Source organism: Aphelocoma coerulescens, chromosome 2, assembly GCF_041296385.1.
Source record: "Aphelocoma coerulescens isolate FSJ_1873_10779 chromosome 2, UR_Acoe_1.0, whole genome shotgun sequence".
Taxonomy (NCBI): Eukaryota; Metazoa; Chordata; class Aves; order Passeriformes; family Corvidae; genus Aphelocoma; species Aphelocoma coerulescens.
The window spans coordinates 32,081,389-32,107,644 of NC_091015.1; the positions used below are offsets into that span (position 1 = coordinate 32,081,389).

General features: G+C 37.9%; 1 protein-coding gene across 4 annotated transcripts in view; it reads left to right on the forward strand.

Annotated features, from left to right (window-relative positions):
* The first annotated feature begins 212 nt into the window (after positions 1–212).
* The window catches only part of LOC138106408 (histone deacetylase 9), a 274,226-nt gene continuing 248,182 nt past the window's right edge, over positions 213–26,256 (forward strand). For all 4 annotated transcript variants that reach the window (XM_069006966.1, XM_069006963.1, XM_069006964.1 and 1 more), the window contains exon 1: positions 213–399. In XM_069006966.1, the coding sequence (XP_068863067.1) occupies positions 294–399 (106 nt within the window). In that variant the 5' untranslated portion in view covers positions 213–293. The remainder of the gene's footprint in view (positions 400–26,256) is intronic.

The window sequence follows — 26,256 nt, forward strand, 5'->3', positions numbered from 1 at the left end:
CTTCTTCCACCTGCCGTTGGCTGCCCGAACGCAACTGCTCAAACTCGGCAGCGCTCAGCCCCCCGCACGCTCACGGCTCCCTTCCTGCGGGCGGGGGCTGCCGACTGTGGATTTGGGGTTCTTCCCTCTCCTCATAGATACTTGTGCCAATGCTTAAACATTGCTAATTGCCGAAGCATATTATCTTACAACCCTCGCTGGAGGAGGTAGGACCGCAGAGGGTCGTGCCCGGCGCCTATGTGCAAGTGCAGTGATGAATCTCTTGTGTAGCTGAAGTGCAGACCAGGTGGAATATGCTGCAGACAATTTACGAGAGTGAATCGTGTTTTTCCTCAGATGGGGTTTCTGGACGTGAACAGCTCTTGGCTCAGCAAAGAATGCACAGTATGATCAGCTCAGGTAAGAGACAGCTCCGTGCCTTAGACTTGAGTGGCTGACCGGGAACCTGCAGCCTAGCATGACAAGAAAACCCCCTTCCCTTCAAGAAGTGACTTAATTTTTGTGGTCTTTATCTAAGTTGTTGTTATATAATTCTGGTAGTATTTTAGATAGAAGCTGCTGCTTGTGCGAGGAGTTTGTCTCCTTTGGTCTGCTGCTTTTCAGACACGGCAAAATGCTCACAACTGAAGTCGAGTTTGGGTTTCCTTGTTTGTTTTGTTTCGTGATGGCAAAATGGGGCTCATGGTACAGGCTTGTTCACAGGAAGAGGCTTCCTCAGACAGACCTTGTCAGGAGGCTGCATTTAGAGCCCCTCATAAGCAATTCTGGTCATATGTCTATTGTAAACAGGATTTGCTCTTTCTGTGAGTTTCCTTTTCTCTAGTTTGCATATGAAGGGGGTTTAATACCAATCCCTTTCTCTTTTCATTACAGTGTTACTTCAAGATTTCTTTAAACTGCATGGTTTGTTTTGGTACTTTAAAAGTATTTGTGAACCTGGCAATGGTAGTTACATGTAATGACTCACTGAGATGTTAATTGGATGTGTTATTTAATGAAGGTATTTCAAAGCTGCTCAGAAAGAGCACTGCATGTTTCCTGATGCATTTCAAGCTACCCCTGTGTGTTCTAGTTTCTTTCCTAGCTGTGTTTGAGACCTGAAAATGATGTACTGAGGATAAATTAACTTGGAAGAATTGTTGCCATTCAATTGACATGGGCCAAAAATGTCAAAATTTCAGGTTGTCTACTCTTATTCTCTCCTAAAGTCTGTTAATTCCAGTTCATTTTTCATTGACATGAAACCCTTGTCTATTAAGGTACAATGTTTTCTGGTTTATATATTTTTAAACATAGGTTTCTGACTTTATTGTTCAGAAAGTGTTACCTTTATAGAGGACCCGGATGTGGAATGCAGGGTGAATTGTTTACATGTACTTAGTCTTAGTTTATGCCCCTTTTGCTGGTTTTGTTTTTTTTGTTTGGTTTTTTTTTCTTTTTGGCTTTTTTGCTTTTGCTTTTACCTTTTCTTCTTTCCCAAAACTTGACTGACCTCAATTTTTAAAAAGAAATTTGGACATAGACCATACCTCTCTTCTCATATTACCTGTTTTGGTACACCTGTTGACCCTACGTCTGTTTGTTTGCTTTTTAAAAACTGTTTTTTCTCCTGCTTTGTAGAAAAAGAGCTAAAAGTTTTACTTGTGTTCCTTTCTTACGATTTTAGATTGTTGATCACCAATTTCAGCTCCTTTGTCAGGGACACAAATCAGGTGAAGGCACGTTTATTAATTATGGGGCTCTAGCAAAGACAGTGGGTAAGAGCAAAAGTTTTCCTGGAAGTGTTACAGTTCTTCTGCAAAGCCTTCTGCAGCATCAACCAATTCAAGAATTGTTGCTTTGCTTTATTACATTTCCTTAGTTTTTCTGAACAGCTCAACAGGTGTCCAGTGCTTTTAAATTGGTCAGAGATAAGACTGATTGCATCCTCTCCCTCCGGTCTGGCTTTTTTTTGTTATTTTTTTAGTACTATGTCAAGTTGAAATTAATGGTTCAGAGGTGAAAATTTGGGGGGTTTATCTCACTATGCTACCCTCCAACTGCCAACAAATATAATAGCAATTTTTTCTTTTGAAACCCAAGAAAAGGAGGTGATTTTTTTGTAAGTTTATAGCTCTGCTTTTCTTCACTGGAAATAAGAATATATGTAACTGATGATTTTTATCTTATAGTACATTAGGTAAGTTCATATAACATACACAATTTCCCCTGTAGTGCCAAGTAGAATAGAGGGAGAGTTTAGACTAAAAACAATCCCCACAAAACCTTATTTTCAAAAATATTATCCAGATAAAAGATGTTGAAGTATATATATATATGTAGGTATGTATGTATGTTCTGTAGAACACAAAATACTCCTCTGTGTTTCAGTTGGCCTATAAAATACACAACTAGACTGCAAGTAGTTGACATTATACATAGTCTGCAATTTCAGTTTATGTCACATGAAACCTCAAAGCCTGGTGCTGCTCTTGGTTACCTTCAGCTCCCTCAAGTTCAGCATCTTGCAGGATCAGTTCTGGTAACTTTTCATTGTTTCCATTTATGCTGCATGTAGGGAAGAAAGAAATAGCCAGGGTATGACAGTAAGCACTAGCAATTAGAGAAGCTAGAATCAGTCATTTGAATTTTGCTTCTCACAATGCCCTTTCTTTAAAGTTACATTCTCTTAAATGCATGTGACTTATACTCAGCTTAAAAATTTGCATGTATTTAAGAAAATAACAGATCCCTGAATGTTTATGCTTTGCACCCTTGATGTGCTTGCTCTAAAGACTTCAAGAATAGCTTAAAACTGTCAACAACAGTCAGATTTTCATGTTTGCTGGTATCCAGATACAATGCACATTTATTATGCAACTGATTTTAAACTGGGCTGAAGAGATCCCCAAAGAGGACAGGTTCACTTGTCACAGGATACATATTTGCAAAGCAAAATTTCTAAGAAGAGCATGCATAGGAAACACTTCTGCCATGAGAAACAGTTCTCCTGGTATTCCCTCAATTACTGCTTTGCCTGTCTGTCTCCATCCTTGCTTGTAAGTCATACTATGAATGAGATGATCTGGATAGGTACCAATCAAAAGTCTAATTATGAATGGAGCAATCTAGATCGGCGCTGACTCAAGAAGCTGTGTAATTTGCAGACACCTACACCTTACTGCAGAGAGCAGTTTCAGCTATCTTGAGAAGATTGAACTAGATTCTCCCATATGGTACTGTTGCTCTAAAATGCAGCAGCAAGTGCTGTGCATCTTTATTTAAGAAAATGATGCTGATATATTCTTGTTTGATACCATAGGTATTTTAATTTCACATTTACAAAATAAATCTGGGGTCTAAAGCCTCTTATTTAGCTGGAATTACTATTTATCTATGCTGTCCATTTTATTTTACACAAAAAGACTCAATTTCCATGTGTGTGCAATGCCACAGTGGATCCTAACATTCAGCTGGCCTCTGATCTTTCCACAATACAGGTAATAAACTGTAAGTCCTTGAAAAAAGGCATTTGGTGCAGCACAGTCCATGGGAAAGACACTCATTAAAATGTAGTTAATAAACAACCAATGCAGGGATTGCATTTCTCAAATAGATGGTAGTTGTATGAAGGAGAAAGAAGGACCTACCCAGTCCTGGTATCTGTAGGTGTGGAACTTTAGGAAGTGATGCCGAGTTCATTGATTTTGGTGATTTAATATACAGTGCTGTTTTTTCAAAGGGTAAGGTTGCTAAGTCTTCTCCACTGGCCATATCTTGATGTATAGCCTTGCAGTACCCTGCCTGAATTCCACCTTGGTTTTTATTGGATAAGGCATCCTCTACTTCCTGCCCAAAGTTGTTGTGTTGAAAAATCAAGAGTTCAAGGAGATCGTGAGCTTAAAGCTTGGCTTGTCAATGAGTTGACAGGTGACCTGAGCAAGTTACACAATCCATCTTATGTCAGCTAATCCTTCTGTGAAACACAGTAAATGATACCTGTCAGGATCAGGAATCGATAAAACAAAACTATTCTGAAGGGAATATAATGGTTCAGGATGATTAATTTGGTTGGCTGCATCTACCTACAGGCTTGTAAAATACCTTCAGTTTCACAAATGTAGCAAGTGGATGTAGTGAATGTTTATTATCTGCACCAGTCAGGAAATATAAGCTGTGTCACTTGAATATAAATGACAGAATCACTGGTGCACGCATCGTGTACGTGGGTTGACAGGCCCTCGTGACCATCTTCCCTCAGTAAACCCCAGTGTACACAGTTTGTCTTGTATCTATCATGAGTCTGCATGACCTTGTATACACGTACTTTGCTTTACACATGGATTTATATTGCCTTCAGGGAAAGTTCTTTGGTATTTGCTCTCCCATTTTTTCCTTTTTTTTTTTTTTTCTGAACAAAACCTTCACCTGCTCACCTTTTCCTGTGGAGAACCTGCAGAGAGCAAGCTCATTTAAAGTTTTGCTTTGATACTCATGAAAAACTTGACATATTTGCATATCTCAGGTAACATAAACTTCTTACAGATACCAAATGTTGCATTTATGGTATCTCAGGCAGTAACAATTCAGAGAGAGCAGAAAGAATGAGAATAACTATGCTGAGCTTTGTGGTTCTCTTCAGAGTAATGAAAAAATTGAGTGTGGAAATTCAGCACAGGGAAGTTCTGGATAACAACTGGAGTGGCTCTTTCAATGCCTGTTGTAAAGGTGAGGTACAAAATAATCTGTGCTTCATAGTAGTAGCTGAAGAATTTGAATTAATTGTTAGGGAAGTGTAAGGCCTTAGCCATATACAGTTAATACAATGAGAAGAAACAAACAACACAGACCTGCAGGTCTTATGTAATTTAAATCTCACTGATTTTGAGTAGAGGCTCTGCCCTGCAATGTATGCTGGACAAAACTTTGGTTATTAATTCAGTTTAACAAAAAACATGGTAAAATCAAATGAAGCTGCTTTTTCTGTTTTATGTTATTGAGAAGACATTGAATACAGATCAGTGTTGCCAATTTCATGTGTCTAATGCTCTAAGAACTAATGCTGTAACACTGCCTTTTCCTTCTTTTGATTTTTTTATTCAAGTCCCAGCTTCTGATGCTATGTGCTTACCTGATGGTCTTGCTTTGTATTAGTAGGTATATTTATAGGTTGTGAGAAAAGCCTGAAATTCAAAGTACAAGGCTGACAAGAATAGCAAGTTAGAAAAGCTGGAAAGTAAAAAAACTGTGCAAAAAATTACTTCAGAACCTCTTTTAGGGCTTTTCAGAGACCATTTAATGCTGCATTTAACAGTGAGGTTTGCTAGTACTGGCGCTAGGACACTCCTCTCTCTTCAGTGTGTTGAACTAAATCTCTTTATTGGAAAACAGCTTTTTTCTTCAGCTGTTTATGGCTTTAGCTGTTCAGCTTTATAACACCTATTGGTTTGCACTGCACTCAAACACACGGTTTCAGCCAGAGTCTTCCCTTCTGTAAAACTACGTGCAGGATGCATTTAGTTCATTATGGTTTGCAGTCAATATGTGGAACGCTTGTAACTCTTCTACTGCCAGAGCTTGAATCAGACCCATGTTTCTGTGCTGACTGCCCAGCCCCTCTCCTCTGCCTTGTCTTTGCAGAGAAACCAAAAGCTGGGAGAAAGCAGAATAGATTGATAGCCTGCAAAATATGCACATTCATTTCAGGTTTTGGTGTAGATGATGGGGGAGATTTCAGGCGTTGTTGCATTTTAACCTTTCCCAACTACTGCTGTGGGTAGGGTTTTAAATGTTGGTTACAATACAAAATATCATAGAGAAACGAATTGGCAGATATTATTGTCAAACACATGAAAATCTAAAATGCCCTGTTCTGTGGATCTCTTTAACAGGCTGACTCCTCTGGGTCAGTTATTCTTAGCCTAGTTATTTTCATCTTATGGCATTACAGGTCTAAGATTAGCCTGTTAGGCGTTATCATGCCATCTGAGTTACCTCCTAATATAACTGTACACCGGAATGATTATTTATAGACAGAGCATTCTGTCATTTTTGCTTTATTTCTGGTAGTTTAAATAAAGAAGAGCAACATTCAAGAAAAACCACAGATTCCTTCCTGCTGCCAAAACAACATGATAACTGCCTGCTGAGGGGCAGGGATATTGTTTAAAATGTGTGCTTGCAGCAGATGCAAACATCTTACCTCTCCTAAAACAAGATACCTTCGGGTACCACTGCTTCTGTCACTTCTGGAGGAGGGAGAGGGGTGCCAGATTGATGCACCAAATGACAGAGCTGAGACAGGGTTGTGGTTGCTGATGAGAGCAAGGATAACCAGGTGCTATTTTTAGGGGTCGGCTCTGTCAAGCTCCATGTTCAGTGTGAACATGTCACATATGCAAAAAGCTCCTCCAAAATGGACCCATTTAGTTTCATTACATAAAAGTGATGTCTGCTGTACGGGTAGCCTTCTACATGATTTCCACAAGACATAACAGGAAGCTTCAGCAAATTGACAGATTTTTAGTAAACTGTTCTTTATGACTGCTACACAAACATTTCTGCTCAGTAGAAGAACTTGAAACCTGAAGAAGAGTTGTTCAAGAACACAGGGAGGCTCATTCGCTCCTAAGGAAGTTCACTGGGATCTTTGTGTTTGTACGTGTATAACTAGGAGCAAGCTTTTCGCTTTTAGCGATGGTTTAGTAAAGAGCAGCAAAAATAGGAAAGCAGCAGATCTTCAGCTGGGTGTCAGTGCAGCCTCTGCCTGCAGTTGTTGCTCAGGAAGCAGGCAACTGACAAAATAGGGAAATATTAATGGATTATAATTATCTAATGAATTCCATCTTTTTTAGTTTTCTGCTCTAAATAAATGGTATGTTTCTGTCTATGTGCAGATTTTGTGTGTAATCAGGGGTCACCTGATTTGTTCTACTTTAAAATGTTACTGATATAAAAAGGCTTGCAAAATCAGTGAAAGCCTCTGCATGGTTAAATGATACCATGCTGGTTTAACTCCCATTATATAATAAGCAGCTCATTTTTTTTTTGTCAGTCTGGCAGTTCTATGCATGACTGTAAAGGTACTTTGGCATTTAGTATAATCTGAGCATAGCCAACACATCTGTTTTATTTGTTTTATGTCTCATGGTTGTAAACTCCTTCCAGCTTGTGGAGTATACAAACATGATGAGCTCCAAGAATTTTGCAGACGGATGTGCTAGAAATGCAGGATGCTTTATTCTAATGATAACATGTTCTTTCTAGTAATAAGACTGAATATCATCAAAGGGAGACAAGAGAAGTAACGGAATGAATTCTTTGAAAATGCCAAATCTATAAATCATGTTTTTACAATCAAAGACTATTGTTCTCTTTCATGATCCCTGTGGTTGAAGGTATGCATGCCACAGGGAGGAACCACAGTTACTCAATTTCAGTGAAGTCTGGAATGGAATAATGAGCAGGCTTAATGTTAATTTAATAATTTCCCCCCAATTGTTCTGTTCTTAATCCAAGTTTCCTTCTTCTTTCTTGGTGCCCAAGGCCACCACCTTGTTGGTGTTGTGCAGTAACGATATGAGGGAGAGAAGGGAAAACAGACTGTTAGTGCTTAATCTTACAGAGAGACTCTTTTTGAAGTTTTGTACTCATTTAGTAAAATGTTAGTGTTGGCCTTTTTATTTACCTGTTCATAACTCCATTTCTTGCAGAGACAGTAAGTTCTTCTCTACATCTACTTGCTTGATCTGTCGATAAACATCCCTATTGAAAATGTGTATTTTTCCTAAGCCTTGTGAAGTAGTTTTTTTATAGACACAAAAATGTAAACTCTTGGACTGTTCAATTTTTTATATTCTAATTTGGATTGACCTTGAAGTTTTGAAGTGCATAAAAGAATATACATATTGCAATATCACAAAGAAACATAAAGTAAGATACCTAGAATTTTTGAGATTTCATGCTAGCATAAATAGTGATGGAATCACTATGAGGCACAGAATGGTGTTAGAAATAGCAAAATGAAAATCATCAGTATTCGTATTTATACTGTCTTTATATTAATATATCTTCTATTTCAGGTAGGCACATAATGTTAAAGGACTATATAGAAATTCCTAGGATGCTTCAAAAGGCTTGTCCTAAAAATCCTTGCACAGCAGCTGCTGAAATCCAGTGGGACCTAAATTCAGGAGAGCATTTTACCTTGGTCTAGTAGCTCTCCAGCCGGTGTCATGCATATGCTCAAAACTGTTCCAGGCTCCAAAGAGTGATCTGCTTGTTCCCATGCACACATCCAGAAAGTTTGCATTCTTTTATTTGTTGTCACTGTTTTTCCTACAGGATCTATTTCAGAAGAGGAAGAAAGTTTTATTCTATTGTTTTAAAAATTGTGAGTAGTTACCACAGAAATAATTCCTTAGGATACAGTAAGTTTTACTTAGGTTTGTCAAGGAGTATGAAAGGACTGGCAGAAGAGAAAAAGGTTTGAAGAAATTATGAGAGAATTTTATAAATGGAGTAGTAGGGCAGAAATGAGCTATACAAGCACTTCCTGTGTTAAAATGGTGTTGTGAGGGAGGGTGGGAAAGGCTCTGAAGATGTAAGAGAACTATGTGGGAGGTGGAACCAGGGGATTTTGAAGCACAGTTCTAAGTGTCCACGAACACAGGAAAAATACAGTTGAAAACAGTTAAGAAAGCAATCACCTGCGATGAGAGAAGTTTCTGCCAAAGAAATCTCTAATGCCATCGTGAAGAATACATGGGAAAGTATGAATATTTTAGAATCAACAAGAGTTATTAAAAACAACCCAGGGCTGTGTTACTCTTGTAAATGACACATAAGCTAGTATTGAGGGATTTCTCTTGCTATTGTAGAGATTCTTTTTCTGTTTTCTTGGTCTGAGAATGAGGTTTGTGAGAGGCAGAGGTATAGGACATAGATTTTTTTTTCAGGCACACACTGCACATTCTGCTGCATCTCACCATCCTGAACTCCTTCCTTCCAAATGTACCTCAGCTTTCCTGGAGAACCTGCAGAACAATCTCAGCAGAGCTTTGCCATAAATTTCCATTCCTGTGTCAGCTGCATCATTCCTGTCTTGCCTTTTCTTCTTGACCTAGTAGGCAGTTTTCTGAGCTCTGTGCTTATTCTCTGGGTTTGTTTTTCTACTTGTGCCAGTGTATATCGGGTGATAATGGAGCAGCTGGATAACTCACTAAGAAGGGAAATTACAAATGCCAAAATCAAAGGGCTGTAGGCAAAGAAATAAAGAAGGAATGCTAATGTAGCTGAAATAAGTAATGGTGATACTATGGATGATTAAGGATACTGACACAGCTATTTTGTTTAGAAAATACGTGGTTAGAAATGGGAATATTGAGAAAAAAATCACCCTTGGGCTAAAAATCTCAAACCTCATCTAAGAAAGAATGCCTCCCTCTGCTTAGTGGTCATGCATATCTGCTTGTCACTGCTATGCGTCTGCTTTTACAAAGATGTATATATATTGCCTTATCACCAGTCTTACTCTGCCTCTCCTCACTGAGGACACTCTGGTATGGCTATATTAAAAACTGTCAAAAATTTTTGGAACTCTGGGTTTCACAAGTTAGTTGAGGTAAGCTTAAATGAGTGCCTGACGCAAAGTGATTTTCCTTCTGTAGGCCTAGCAGCCCACCGGAGGCGGATGCACATTCCATAAACCTCCTCATCTGTCTGCCATTCTTCATCTGCAGATACCCAGAGGTGCAGCAGCACATGTTTGTTCCCAAGACCTCAGGAACTCTTTCTTAAGGACCTGCCTTTGTTATTTCTTCTAAGGAATACTATCGCAGGTCTGTTCTGGTAGTGATTAGGAGCTCTGGGTGCATGGTAGGTTTTAAACCATTACCAGCCAAATAGGCTTTAGTGTTGTCCTGCAGACTCAGAAAGATGAGTGAGTATAGAGATCTGGACTATCCTTTCTTCTGTGCCCTCATTCTTCTGCTGGACGGTCACATCACTTGTACTGACACATGTGTCTTATTGGGACTGGTGGAATGAAGAGCTGATCTTGGTTAAAACATGACCCCCAGGTCCCTGTGCCATTGCAGTGTGTGCTGCAGTGTGGGGAAGGAGGGCATCATCCTTGGGGTCAGAGGGGCCATGAGTGGAGAAGGGAGACACAACCGTTCCTCTCAGTTTCAGCTTTGGCATACAGTGGCCCCAAAATATGTTAAACTGCTGCCTCTGAGATCTTCTGGAGATTTCACCTTGCTTCTCTCAACATTTTACAGGACAGAGCCTAAAACTTCACACTCAATTAGCACCTTGTTAAACTCCAGTGAACTACATAGCACTTTACCATTAAGTATAACTTATGCTAATTCTGTCCCTGTGAAGCTGTCAATAATTTACCTTTCATCGTCCATGGGGTACATTTCACCTGTTAATATGAAAGGAAAATTCCCTAAAAATGTACATTGTTTTGCATTAAGTGGAGTATTATCTCTCTGTCGACCTTAGCAACCTGCACCAAAGTTGAATGTACTGGAACCAGTAGCTGTCTTCCTCTCTAAGCTGTATCAGTACTAGTGCAGCATCTGTTTCAGGAAGGCCTTCATGGCTCTTGCATTCAGTTTCTGGTCCATTCTTTATTTGTGGTAGTTTTGTAACCTAAGTGTGCTTTAGTATGTCCTTAGACTTCCTAGACAATCTGGAAATCAATAGAATTCAAGTTATGGGAGAAAAATTTGCCTTCGTGTGATGCTGTTTCCTGGTCGCTGTTTATGTAATGGTATCAAATAGTTCCCAGTGTAAACCAAAAGCATAAAATAACTAACTGATGCTGACATGTTAGCAAACGCAGATCAAAAGGACCATATAATTTTCCCAGTTGTTGCTATAAATTTCTTACTGAGTACAGTTTCAATTTGAAGGCACAGTTTGAGTCTCGTGGCTGGCACAAGGTTGTATAGACATTTTTTGGATCAGAACCCTTCAAAACGACTGTGCTGTCCACAGTAACAGCCAAAGTAGAAGGTGCCAGATCTGAAAGGAGAGAGATTTTCACTGCTGTTGCTATGCTGTGAAAGTCTGCACATCTGAACTGGTGACAGCCACAAACTGTGTCCCCAGTGGGACAGAATGAAGAACTAGAAGCATTAGTTAGTGAAAATCATGTAGGAAATAACATGTTGTGACCAGCTCTCAGGAGGTGGTATTTGACTAATTGTCTAAACCCTCAGTAGAGAGAAAAAAAATCATCTTTTTCCTTAGATAACATGTTCAGGTGCTTAAACTTCATGTTTCTGAATGCAAATATAAAGTCTACCTGAAAGACTGTAGTTACTTTCTGCAGGAGGAAGGCTGTATATATTAATCTTCTATTTCTGCACTAAATCCACTTTGTTTTTATGTAACCCTTGCTTGCACTCCCCAGAAGGCCTGTAGTTATGCAAATAATTCTCATTTATAATACGGTTTTCCTCTTCCAATATAGATGGATGGATGCTTAGGTGGATATAAATAGTATGTGTTCCATGCAAAAAAAGCATAGTAGTGCAAATGAAAATCAGACTCTTTCTACTTATGGAAGTCTTTCCAAGCTCTTAATCATCTTAAATCCAATTAGTCTTTTCCTGTTTCTGACATGGCTCCCTTTGAGATGGGACAACAGAACTGAAATATTCCTGATGACAAAGTCTCATTGATGAATATGAAAACCTTCTTTTATCCTGCTTTCAGCACTTTTCAGTTTGGGATCCTGCTGTACATTGACCACATGTTGTCACTGAGCTGTCTGCAATGACAACCATCTGTTTTTAAGGTTATATTAAGGTTAATGAAGCACAGTAAGGTATATTCCACTCATTCCTCCCAATAGAAATTACCATGCACATGCAAAAAATGAAGTGAACTCTTGTATTTTGTTTCCCTATCACAAAGCTTTATTAGGACCTCTGGCATTACTCAGAGCCTTCCATGAAATATCCTGAAGAGATTTGTTTCATCTGTGGTTTTAACCCAATCAATCTTTTTTCCATTATTCTTCTTTCCAGACCTCTATTAAAATAGCAATTACTGTTGCGTCACTGCACTGTCAACCTTCTTTGAAACTCAAAAAGAATATTTATTTCCCTTCTGTTTTTTTCTTTAAAACTGTTTCTGATCAGCTATAGAGTTCTTGTAACTTCATGTAAAGTTACAGGACCAAAATTCCAGTGAGACACCTTGTGAAGGACGTTTTGCAAGCCCAGGTAAGTCTGTGGACCAGGTCCTTGACTGGTACCAAGTGTTGCAGCCCCAATAAAATCCAAGTCCTTTTTCAGTCACCATTTTGTTAACCCTTTGAGAGAATTTTTTATGCTTTTGTATTTCAAAGTATGCATGCAATTAGAATTCAAAGCTCATAACTGCATCTTACAAAATCAGTTTGCATCAAACTTGATTTGTTCCCTAAATGTCTATGAGATTAAAACAAATCAAGTTTAAACAAAAATTGGCTCAGTTGTGGCTGTTAATGGGGGATATAGTTTCTTAGAGAACATATGGGGAAAGAATATCTCTTTCCCTTTTTTCTTTTAAAATTACATGCATGGCTCTCATTTGGCTAGAATAATTTTTGCTAAGACAAAACGTTAGAAATTTTAAATTCAAAATAACTCGTTTGAGAAGTATCAGGAGACTAAAACAAATACAGTAGTTTATGCATTTCAGTCTTGACTCTTTTGTTCACAGTTATAGTGGTATAAACAGATCATATTTAAAATGAACAAAATTTTTTTTGTTTCACCGCTCATTTGCAATCCTGTCTGTAGTTGTGGTCCAAAGAGTTTAAAATGAAAAGAAAATATAAAGATTACAAATCTGATATAAATACTAGGGGATAAAACATATGAAAAGGGATTAAGGGATCTATATTTATAGCCTATAACAGAGAGCTCGAGGGACATGGGCACTGGCTATAAATAACTTCAAGGTAACAATATAAATGAAGGAAGGGAATTATTTGTTCTCAAAAGATGGTAAAGAATGGAATAGTAGCCTGAAGCAAAGAAAAGAATAGTTTAGATGTTAGAACTTTTTTGTCTCAGTAAGAGCTGTGGAGAGCAGAGACATAAATAACTAAGGTAGGAGGCTGAAGCAGTTCCTGAAGCACCAACTACAGCTATTTGGCTACAGATTAAAATTACTCGATGAGGAGTTGTGTTACAAAATTCACAGGGCTAGACTTAGTGATGCAAGCAGTTTTTTTTATTTTCTTACCTGTTACATTTTATAATGCCCACATTGCATGTTATGCATTAATTTCCTGCGAGGACTATGTAGATAGAATATTCCTTCCAAGATTAGTGAGAAGCTTTAACCAGATTTAGGGTAGAAAAATGTTATTATTCAATTAGAACCTCATTTATTAGTTGAATTTAAAGCCGTATTGTTTTCATCAAAGTAGTGGAGTTCCCTGCTGTAATTTGTTCTGGACTGAAGGAAGAAGTCCTCTATTCTCAACAGTCCCTAGATGAGATGGTGGCTTTTGAACACTGTAACCTAAAGTTTCTGCATAGGCAAAACAGCATCCGTGAATTGTACATGATGTTGTTGGAACACAGGGCATTTGCTGGGTGCTGCTGACTTCACTAATATGAAATGGCTTCTATAGGTTGGGTGCTATTAATTATTAAATTAATATGACAGTTGTTTTTGTCTAACATGTCATCCATTAGGCAATAATAGTTTTGAGGGACTTACAGTTTTAGTTGTTATGTGCAATATCCGTACAAAATATTGTTTGAGTTAATATTGGATCAGGTAATACAGATGTGCTTGGCATGCATAGCTTCAATAAGTGTCTGCATTTTTGCAAGAAGAGGAATATAATATCTACTCATTTCTGCCCAAGATTTCATACTCAACAGCCTTATGCTCTTGAGCTGTTAGCACTACAAGACATTTCCTCTGCTGTTAAATCAGACAGGGTCTCCTCTTGAATTACAGGCTTTTAGGCACACCTGAAGCTGAGGTTTTTAACTATTGGATTGGGTTTAGTGTATAATAGCTCAGAACATGTGCCTTAAATTTATCAGGCATTTATTCAATCTTTAGCTCTTTTCCTTGTTTTTCCTCTGTACCTCTTAGCTGTTAATTTCTGCAGCTTTGAAAAATCTCTGTCTTAATAAGGTAATTAATAATATTTCATGTGGATAATAGAGAAAAAAATGAAGATCCTGTATGGTAGAGGACAGCATTTGATTTTATACTTACCACCTCCTTTTGTCATCCCTTTTTGGCCATGCTCAAAACCGTGTTCCCTCTTGGCCAGATGACAGCACTGGAAGAATAACTTCTCACTCAGTGGCCAACCTTTGAAATCTAGCATGCCCCACATGCAAGGTGTCTCTGGAGGTAGTGCTGTTAGATAGACTGGATACCTCTGGTATTCCTGGATGTGAGATAAGTTTTTAAGAGAATGCTTGTTGTAGCTTGGAAATCAGTGGTAATCGCCTGTCACCTCTGTGGAGCAGGCACCGGCTATCTCCTGGAGCAATTTGCCTAATTTCATTCCATGGCCTTTGGATTGTACCTGCCAGTGTCTGAATATTGTCAATTTTCGGGGTACTAATAATTTCACTTAGATGAAACAAACGTGCTTTGAGAAAGATCCAGCTTTTCTAAGAGATTAGACTGCTGGGAAATGAGAGATCTGGTTTAATTTATGAAAACTTCATATGTTTGCAGTCTGTACAAAGTATTGTATTTCTTAATTTTTCTTTCTTTACAGGGCTTGTCATGATCTTTTCCTTTGTCACCCTTGAGTCTGTTTTTCTTTCTGGGAAGGTTGTATCTCATGTGCCATAAAAGGTGTTTCTCATGGTTTTCTCTTCAAGATGACCCATATAGTTGACAGCAGAGCTGCCTGATCTCTCTGCTTGGACTTCCCTGAATTGTGTTGCTTTACTCTGTCAGAAAAACTCAACAGTGTTGGGACATGATAACAGCTACACAATGGTCCTTGTACACAGAGATGTACTCCTCCCATTATGAAGGAAATAAAGTGAAAGTGTTTATAACCTGTTTGGCTTGGGATTTGTTGGCCTGAAGGATGTCTTATGTGTTTAGCATTTGTTTATGTCAGTTATGGGGCCCCTATGCATTCAAAGAACTTTGAGGCCTGTTGAAAATTGGAGTGGACTAAATTAAATTAAGAAAAAATTACTCTTAATTTCCCAAGAGTATTAAGATGGCACTTGCATGTTTACTCTGATTTTTTAGATGGAAGAATAAAGAAAGCAATCTGCAGCCCATCAGATTTCCAATGAGTGAAAATGGCACTAAGATGAAAAGTCTAGTTATTTGGCATGCATAGTGTCACATTTCAGTATTTAATGTTTGTTATGTTTTGAATGCACTGTCCATAAATATTTTAATATATGTTTCTGCCAAGAGGCATCTGTCTTACACTGTAAAAGTCCTTATCCATTTATTTATTTCATTTTCTTGACTGACAATATCCTAATTTCTTATTGACCTTTACTGAAGTTAAATAAAATTAAGTGAACTTTTTTCTTAATTTTGATTTCTATTGTCATTTTCCCTTTGTTCTTTCTCAGTTCATGCAAAGCTATGAATTTAATCACACCACCTTTGGAAGGCTTGGATTCTGCCTTAGCATGGTGAAATGTGTTTTTATGAGGGGAGAAAACACCAAATGAGAAAAAAACCCAAAGAATAGAAAATAATTTATGATTTGGGACAAAATTATTTGCATTTTGTCTGTGCAGATTGTGGAATTAATTCAAATTACTTGGATAATTTGTCACAAAATGCGAACAGCTCCCAGTTACACTGGTAACAGTCACTTTCTCACAGTGTTCCTTAGGGCATGTTTGTTTGCTTGATAAAATGTATAGAAAAACTGTCTGTTTAGTAGATGGGTGCCAGTTCCTGTCCACTTTTGTTTTGACTTTGTGTCCTAACTAATGCAAAATGTTGATCACTTATTCACCGTGACATGAATAAATATCCAACTTGTCCAACATCTAAACATTTGTTGCTGTTCCAAAATTAATGATCTTAATTTATATCTGATGCCAGCTGGTAAAGTCTGGAATTAAATTGCCATTTTCTTTCAATTGCTTGTCTTTATATATGGAAAAATATTCAGAAAAAGTTACTCTCTGATTTAAAGTTTCATTTGCTTGTACGTGGGCCAAAAGCAAATGTTATGCATCTGTGAAGGCTTACATAGTTTTATGAACTTGAAAAGGGAAGCATGAAATTAAGTATTATTCTTACTTATTATAGAAAGAACAAAATCACATGCTGATGTTCTTCAGTCTTTCAGGAAATATTTTATCTTTAGAATGGAGGCCCCAGGGTTGCCGTGCACAACTGAGGCCTCTGCAAAACTATACATTCTTATGCATTTTTTTCTGGCACCTGTGCCTACACTGCCGTTGTTGTTGCTTGAGAAGTGAGAAAGTGATACAGGCAGTAAGGCTTTGCTGAGCTCCCTCCTGCTGAAGCTACTTGGCTATAAGTGAGCAGAGAAGTAAATGAAAGCTGTTGTCCCAGTTTCATTGCTGCCGTGGGATCACGCCATTGGCAGGAGCCCCAGGACACACAGAGGTCATTGTGGGGAGAGGGACAAAGTTTATTCAGTTTTGTAAGTCTGGAAATAAGTTCTTGATAAGTAAAGCTATGAATAAAATAATGTGTTACGCCTGTTTAGCACTGGAGGGACTTTCTCCTGCAAGCTGCTGAATCTTTGGGTTCTGATCCAAGAGAGCAGGTACCCTGTGCTTAAACCTCAGATGCTTAGACACACATACCTTTTTTCACCAATATGAAATAGAGTTTATTATACCTGGACTTCACTCCATAAATCTGTTATAAAGAAGACCTTTTGCTGAGAGATTCTGGAAGCATCAGGTCAAGAAAAAGTTCCTTATGATTAAAGATCTAGGTGAAATTAAAGGACTGTGTAATCATTTTTTAATGATTACTTTCTAAGAATGATTACAATAGCTATGAAAAAACAATGAAGTCTTACACTTCAGCTGTCATAATAAATGTCACTGGATCTTAGCACATTGAAAAGTTTTGTGTGGCCGTAAGTATGCAAGACTTCAAAGTAATAAGGACTTTTTCCAGTTGCATTACTAACTTGGTTGGATGTTCATCATCATCTTTAAACTTGATTGCAGCCTTTGAAAGTGCTTTTTAAAACTTAGATTCCTTAAAGCAGAGGCAAATGTTTTGAGGAACTACCTTAGGTGGGAGAGGAAACGAAGTTCTGGTTTCATGCTCGCAAAGAAGTCAGTGAAATTATTTTAGTGTTATGAAATGAAAGGACTCACAAGTTTGTATGAGGCCTTAAACTGGGTAGACTAATCATCAGTTACCTGGAACTGGATTACTCAAACTTTTCAACAGGCAAGGGAAAATGCATTTTAGGATAGTGTCTTGGGGTGACCGGCCAAACTGGAACAGATAGCAAGGTAAAATTATTATCAAGTCCCGTAAATTATATGTTATCCTTGATTTTTAACCATCTGTTAGTAGGTAAGAACTAGTAACTCTTTTCTTTCATTGCTGGTAACTCTTTCATTCTTACTGTTTAGGTTTTTTTTTCCCTTGTCTATTCATGCCACACCTTATACCAGAATAGAACAGAATCCTCATTGTAGTGGTGGTCAAAAATTATAAGGCTTACCTTTAAACCAGTGTATCTTTGAGATTTTCAGACTACTGTGATGTGCTACCAACATTTATAGTTTAGAAGGAAATAGCAGTAAATATTTGTGAAGCTTGTGAAGGTGCTATTCAGCTGTCTGCTAAAAAGTGGCTGCTTTTTATTTTTTTTTCCCCCCTCCTGTTATTTTTGGCCAAAACATTTCAACCATTTTTGAGAAAGGAGCTAGACAAAAATAAACTATTCTGTCCTTGAAAAGTTCTACCTGCCTTATTCTAGAGCATGAAACTGATGCTTTTTGTGCTTTAGATCAGGAACTTGGCATGTGATACTTGTGGCTGAAAGACGAATTTTCATTTTCACTGTGCAAATCTATTTTTGTTGGCCAAATTTAAATTGCAGATCAGGTTTTACTTTGTGTCAAGGTATTCTGTCTTCAGTTAGCATCTTGTGTTCTTGTCCTTTTTATCGATCTTGGTTTTAAAGGCCGGGCAGCCAAAAGCAGCCCTGGTGCAATTCCAGGTGCCTGAAGCAAAGGCAAGATCTTCTATCCCTCAGCTGTCTTGCAGACCCCTCCACCTCTATCACCAAGCATGGTAACAAGTAGACTTTAGTGAAAGGCCAGTTGAAAACTGGCATAAGGGAGACAAGGGGGAAAAAAAGAAAACAGAATAGGGAGGGAACTGACTGATCGACCAAGGAGGCTGTGTGTGGTTGAGGACCATGGGGAAGATGGAACGTGGTGGGAAGGATGGGACTGGATGAGCAATAGGAGCCAGGGGCAGCTTGGATGAAAGTGGAAAAGAGTGAATAAAGAACCTCAGAAAGGGCAAAGTGCAAGAAGCCAGTAGGACTAGGAACTGTGGAATCTCATCACATTTTCCTCTTACAGGACCTTACAAGACAAGATCTATGGCTGTAGTGGATGAAAGATGAAAATGTTTCTATAACTTCATGGTTTCATGCCTGTCTGCAGGCATTATTAACTTCACCCTGTTTGTACCCTACTCAGGATGCTAAGTTTATTAGTTTCTTCATGAGCCCACCTTTTAGAACTTTTCCAAATATGAATATATTCACACAACACCTTTTGTGAAACGTAAGAGGTTGTTGCTGTGTAACAGAAATATCTGTCAATTCATGGTGTCCTCATTAAACAGATAAAGGCTAGAGGTTACTTTATATAGAACTGTTATTTAAGGCAGGGTTTAGAGGCTTAATTTTGTAGTCTGACTAGAGTTTTAGTAATGTATTTAATATAAAAAATACTTAATTCATTTATTCATCTTTTAAAAACAGAATATTTTTGTGATGTAAAAGGTTTTTTTTTTCTTTATGCAGAGTGCAGTGAGCTTCACTGCAGGCAAGGAATAATTACCTGAGCCCTCTGTCTGTCTTTGTGAAAGTGTTATATATGATTTCTCAGAGTCATAATATTTTCTTCCAACATATCATTGCTTTGGATTTTGCTAAAGCCTGTTTAGCTAAGAATTGCTGAGAGTGAGCAACTGATACAAAACAAGTTGATACTATAATATTTCTGAGAAGTGCTGTCAGTTCTTGTGAACTATCTTTAGTGGTACTTCTTTGTTTCTAGTGGCTTTTCTCCAACATTCAAGCTGTTGTTTTGCTGACTCACTGTTACAATTTCAGAAATATCCTGGATACAAATAGCATCCCTCTGTATTCATTTGCATGTTCTCCTTTGTTTTAGATTATCTTTGGATAAATTATTGAAATTTCTATGGATACTTTGCCTTAGAATCCATAATTATCTGGCAATAGAAGTAAAAACACCTAAAAAGAATCTTCAAGCTTATGAAGCTTGCAAAATTGGGAACTTGGGATATGTCAGAACTAAGCTACTTGTGCAGATGCTTGTGTAATTCGCACAGTTGTTCTGGTGAGCTCCTAGAGCTTAAAGAAAGGAGAGAAAGCATTGACTATGATATGAAGTTTGGGGAACACTGGTCTTTGATTACAATGGCTACAGGCTTATCCCAGACCTCCTGCCTCAAGATAACAAAAGCTGTCCTTTCCAGTGGAAAGTTTTGAGTGACTACCATATTTCTGAATCATTCTACAAGAACCCAGGAATTAGAAAATTCCAATCTCTCAGTGGCATTTCTTGGTAGCTTCTTAAGTTGCAACAAGAATGAAAAACAGCAGCTCAAGTATAGTATCTATCAGTTTTCAGCTGGTAACAGCCTGGACAGAGTTGTAACCAACAGGGTAATGCTGAAGTGGAGTGGATGAGGAAGGGAGGAGAGGAGAAGGAGGAAGCTGCAATATTTCTCCTGTAAGTCTTTGGTGAAAATTTCCAAAGTCATAAGGAAATGATTTACTGTCAGTCTTTCCCCAATTAATCAGCTCAGTTTTCAGTGTAAGCCTGCTGATTGTGTTTGTAACCATAAGCAGTTTCATGTTGCTCAGTCAGGAGATCAGAGAAACAGAGGTTCACTGTATGTGCAGTTCTGATAGGTAGAAATTTTTTCTACTTTAGTAAATAAAATGTCAGTTTTCTGCATTACAAAGATGTAAGTACTGTTTATATATCTTAGAATCCCTAATTAATGGAACCTGGACCCTCAAAATCTTCCTCTGGTGCTCAGCAGTTGTGTTTACAGTAAGGTAGAACAGAGGAACTCAAAGTGCTTCAGTGCTCCTCCAGAACACACCAAGCTGACACTTCTCTGTCCCCTCTCCCTGCGTGCTGTGGAGAGATCAGGCTTTTTGTGGCCAAAACACTTAGTCTTGCATGTTAAAGTCTTGAGGAGGGATAAGGATAAAGAGATTTTGCTTAGCTGGTTTTTATTGGTTTTTTTTAGTACTTCTCTGTCTCCTTAGTTTCATGCAGGACATCAAAGCTTTGGGCTTTTACATGGCTTACCTGGATTACTGGGGCCAGGAATGCACTTGTTTGAATGGGTGTGAATGGAAACTCAATGAAGTGCTCCTTACTAGTGATGCTGGTGTCAGGGGTAACAAAATCCATTTGCCTTGCAGCCACGGGTGCTCTGTTGAAGTCACTGTCCAAAGCTGCTTTGCTTTCTGAATTAAAATGAACTGTGCAATGAAGTTACCAGATTAAATTCACCCCTCTAAATTCTCTGATCACCTACAGAAAGCATCAACCAAATGTAATGAAATTAAGGCCTCTGATTAGCCAAGTATATAATTTGCTGGCATGTGGAAGAGCCTTGGCTCACTCTTTCACTTGCTCATCCCTGAAACATTTACATTGACACAGGGATTCCTGTAATGGGAGTGACATAAGAGTGACTATTCTAAATAACAAGCATGGAATCAATATAATATATAATTCTACATCTAACTTAAACACGCAAATTAGCTATTTTATAGTCCATATACTAAATTTTCTCCCTGACATTTGGACTGCAAGGATGTCTCATAGCTTTACACAGGTCAGCTTCATTTATGGACCATGCTACTCTTTCAAAGTAAAGCAACCTGACTGACAAATCCTTTTTATAAACTGCAGCTGGAGTAATTCTTGACTTGGGGAATGCTTTCACGTATTTATACCCCATGTCATTAGATTTTTTTTTTTTAAGTCCCTGATTTTTGCAATTTCACAGGAATTATTTTGAAGGTCATCACCAATTAGAATTCATGATGTGATAAGGTATCGTGTGAAGTCATGATACCTTATGATAATTACAGCCTCTGTGCTATAAAGCTAAGTTAAGAAACATGGAGAGAAAGAAGCTCCATTTTGTTCTTACTTTCCCTTTCACATTCAGGTAACTTTCCACTAGGGGCATAATCTAGTTATGACTTAGTAAAACTTTAGTAATATGCAAGTATTTATTAACGGTAATGATAACAATATTAATAACCACAATAGTAATAGTAAGAGCAGTAATAATCAATTTGGACTCTGTTGCTCCTCCCAATGGTAATAAACCACAGGTAAGAAAGGTAGAAGGAGAGACAAGATAATGTTTGGGTGGATTCTAACTGAGAACAGCAGTTTGAACTAGTAAGCAGTTCTGTTAGCATCAGTTCCTTTTTGTGCACTTCGCCATACACAATGCAGAATGGAAAGGCAGTGTGAAAGATGTTAAAGGTTAAGAGATGAAACAAGAGGTGGTAGACAGGCTTCTTTAGTAGGGAAAAATGAGAAAGTGAGAGTGTAAAGAAAGGAACAGCGCAGAAAGCAATGTGTAGGTGGAGGTAACTGATTGATACTGTGAGCAACTCAAGCTCTTTTTGAAGAGCATGAGAAGATATTAAAGAAGGAATGATTTTCTAGTGAGTTACAAACATGAAACTGGGAAAAAAAAGTTAATTACGTTATATTCTGGCAATAGAAAATCAAATGTGAGATGGCATTTTAGCTGTGAGGCCCACTTTAGGCTGTTGAAAAGTAGTGGAGTACTAACAATGTTCTATTTTTTTCCACAGCCTCAAGAAAACCTCATGGCTGCAGTGTCGCTGCTAATTTACTTTTACATTTCATCACATATTAGTTTTACAAAGTGCATTGCATGTCCTCCCAAAGCTTTTGTTAAAACTTCCTTACATTTTAAAGGTACATTTTTCACATTTTGGGGTGAAGGGTGTTTGCACCTTCTTTATGCTATTAGTGTAACAGCTTACATAATGATTAACTGTCTTAGCAGAATTAAGAGTAAAATCTCTCCTCATAGAATTGATTCTGTAATTTACTGGAATTTTACTGAAACAAATACCACTAACAAATCTGCAGAGCTAAATGGAAACACGTGCTCTGAGCTCACTGTTAGGTAACTTGAGGGCACATTGCTGCTGTTACGTTATCTCTTCTCTTTCATTTGGGTACAGGATTGTTTGTCTTATTCATTTAAAAATAAATGAGAGAGGGAAGGACGTGGCCATACTGAGCCTGTATTGTTTCTACAAGGGTAGCTTATAAACAGATTATCAAAACAAACATTTGGGCTACACTTCATTCCACAAATAGAGAGCTGTCTGATAGTAGTCAGCATGGTGTATCTCATAGAGAGCTTGAATTTAATACCAGTGTTAGGCTTTATGTAAGAAGATAGCCTATAAAACTGGAGCCCTGCTTTGCTGTGTCGACATGTCTGGAGCTCAGAATAAAATTGAGTTTCCTGCTTTAGCTGTAGCTTGATCTTAAAATAACCTGCAGAAATTATAGTTCTGATTACAGAGAAAGTGAAGGACTTACAATATTCTCCTAATAAAGTCACAGATGACACAAGTCTTAGTCATCTGTAGTCTGTCTGTAATGGGCATTTCAGAGAGGGAAACAAGCCTTTGAAATTAGATAATTTGATTTGCAATCAGGCCTAATTATTTTAGGAACACTGAAAACCTTTGTTTTTGACAAAAATAACAATCTGGAATTCAATTAGAGGAGAACAAGCCATTTTAAATATAATGGATGCCACACATCATCCACAGGAAAACTCATGTCTTGGGGGAGAGAGTTATGTTTGAAATGAACTCCACCTGTCGTTTTTCTTATTGCCATTTCTGAAATAAACAATTGAGCTCAAAGGACACATCACCCTAAAGGATAAATAAAATGCTTGTAACTGAAAGTGCACTCAAACCCAATGCACAATAAACAGTAATTTAAAAGTCCTAAGGAAGTCTTTCTATTATCATTATGTAACTTTACAGCTGCAGAAAACACTTCAGGAAAGTAATAAATACTAGAAGAAAACCTGGCCATCGTCATAAAAAATGCAGATTCGAGAGCACCATTAGTGAACTAAAAACCAATGTATAATTTGGAGTTAAAACAGTTTGGGTTAGCTAATATTAAAAGACATTAATCTCTTCTCTGGGGTTTCTTATTGCATTGTATAAATTTGTTAAATCTTTATAAATTAATAGAAATATTTGAAGGCTTGATCATTCAGCATTCTGTGCTTATAAATGAGTGTATGAAACACTGAAATACAATCCAATGAACTGGTCAATTGATCCTACTCTTCTTACAGATTCAACATGGGGGGAACACCGGTGCTGCTTTGGGCCTGGATCAGAATCAGAGAGTATCCAGTGCAAGCCTGAAGGTTTTTTGCCTATATAGTTTTGCTGGAGGGGGGCCAAAGGCACTGTATTATTTACACAGTGAATAAGCTTTCCTCATTTGCTCCACTAAATGTGGATAATTATCATTCATTTTAGGTTTTTCAGTATAAATGACACAGATGTCCAGACAACATATTTATAATTTCACCCCATCTGTGCTAATTTTTCTATAAATGTCCTTTTAGTATAGGAAGCATTCTGTTTTATCAACAATATCTGCAGTGTTGAACAACATTCAAAGATGTGACTAATATTCAGCCCTCATTAAAAGAAAACATACCCACCCCATCCCAGAGTCACAGCACAGTTGGAAATTTCCTGTAGTGTCTTGGTTTGTTTTGTTCTTATGGTTTTCTGGGTCCAGGTTCTCTGAGCCTGAGACATCCAAGGCTGACACTGGGGTGCCAGAGGGCAACAAATCTCCACAGTTTATGTGCTAGGCATTGTGCAGCAAAGTGTATTTGGTTATCCATAAAGAAAGAAATCACAGAAATGTCTATGCATTTCTTCTGAAATTAAGGGGTTTTCTTTAGAGCCCTTAATTACAGCCCCTTCCTCTGCACATTGCTGGATGAAGTGAACTAGCTAACTAGTGCATCCTAAATCCTCGAACTGGGACCCAGCTTTGTATGGTTCAGATAGGAAGAGTGTAGTGTATGTGGGGACTGCTATGCTTTCATTTGCTTCTAATGTGCTGTAGGTGGTTGTTTGTTCCCTCTTCTCAAAAATTTCCAGAACTCACCACTGCAGAGGGAAGCTTGCATTGGAAAAGACCCTGCAGTATTAAGCGTAAGACCTTTTTGAGGTCTGTTTTAATAAATCACCTCAAATTCATCAACCTTGCTCAGGCTCACCTATACAAATGCTGTATCTATGTAATTGTTTAGGAAATTTATGTAGGAAGTAATTAATGGTCATTCAGGGAAAGTATATTTCTAAATGAAACAACTCAGGCATTTATAATTTTTCCCATTGTGTCCCCCAATTCCTGTAAGACACCAGTGCAGTATACAGTTTAATGATTTAGGAAAATAGTATTTCCAGAGGCATATTAAACAGTAGAAGGAAAATAAAATAATCACAAAACAGCTAGGTTTATCCAGTCCTAGTCTCAAAAATATCTCTCTTAAATTTGCAAGAGCAATTGAGAAAATGAGGTCAAGACCTCCAAACTCAGTCTTACTTAAGAGCAAAATATTAGAGCAATAGAAATTCTAAATAGGATAGAGTTTAAAATGGGAACAGTGTTATCAGAATCACAGGCTTCTCAATACTCTGCTGCTTAAAGATGTATTGAAATACTTCAAAGTAGCATTAAAGTGTGCTTTTCAAGAAAAGTAGTACCAAGCTTTATAAGGTAAATTCCTACTGCAGGTTTTGAGGTTCTTTGGTCTATTATGTATTCTAGCAGGTTCACCAGCACTAACTCCTGTTTCCTCATGAAGGAGTAAACTGTGTAAGATAGGGTAGTTCAAGCTGGTAAATAGTGACTACACAGAAATAAAGCTGTAGCAAAGAAAGTACTATTTTTCTAACAACCAGGGTTGTGCTTGCACGTTTCCAGTGTAATCTGAGCACTCATGGAAGAATTCTATGTATACCACCTTTTAACAGTCCCAATGGAACACAGAAAGTTATAGGAATTCCCTCTCTAGGTGTAAATCAAGTGAACAGCTGATCTTATTTTGGTAAAATAGCACTTCAATGCTGCAGTTTCCTCATTACTTAAGATCCACATTTCAAAATTATTTAAGCCTAAAGAAAATTGGGCGAGAAGGACCTTAGGATTCTCAAAAACACTTGGAAGGCCAATGACTGCTGACACCTGACTGTTCATCCAAGGTCTTTCTTGAGGAACTAAAAGTTTTTAAAATCTTCCCCAAATTCTAATATATTTTCTGTGTGTTGCTGCAAGTGAATTCAAAGTCTCAGTTTGTAAAATCAAACTTTTCCTTCTAGTTTTTTGCATCCTGATACAATTCCTTTGTGTTGGTGTTTGTGTACCAGTAAAATATGCACCTTCTGCTCAATGTGAGCACTAGAAGAATATTGCCAGAAGGGTAAAACTGCTTCTTCCCATTGTATCAAAAAAACCCTTTCTATCAAAAAGTTTTGGTCTGTAATGGGGTCAGAGGAAATTAAAGTAGCCTTTCATTCTGTGTTACAGGAACTTCCTCTGAATTTTCAGACTACCAGACTAGCAGGCTAAATTCAGCAGCAGGGATGCCTTCAATTAACTGTATCTGTTCTATTTGTAGTACAAAGGATATGAACAGCCTACATAGCTTAAAAGAAAGGAGGCTAAATAGAATTTAAAGAGGTACCCTGCATATAGCACTCTCAAAGGAAAGGAACGGGATCTCTGCCAGTCAGCAGTTTAAGATCATGGCTGATGCAAAGACTTGGCTTGAATTTATACAGGTGTGCTGTCTAGTCAGTAAGACATCCAGGAAGAATTTCTGTAGAAGTTGCTCATAATGTAAAGCACCCTGCTGCAAATAGTGCCAAAGTGAGCAATGCGAATGAGTTTT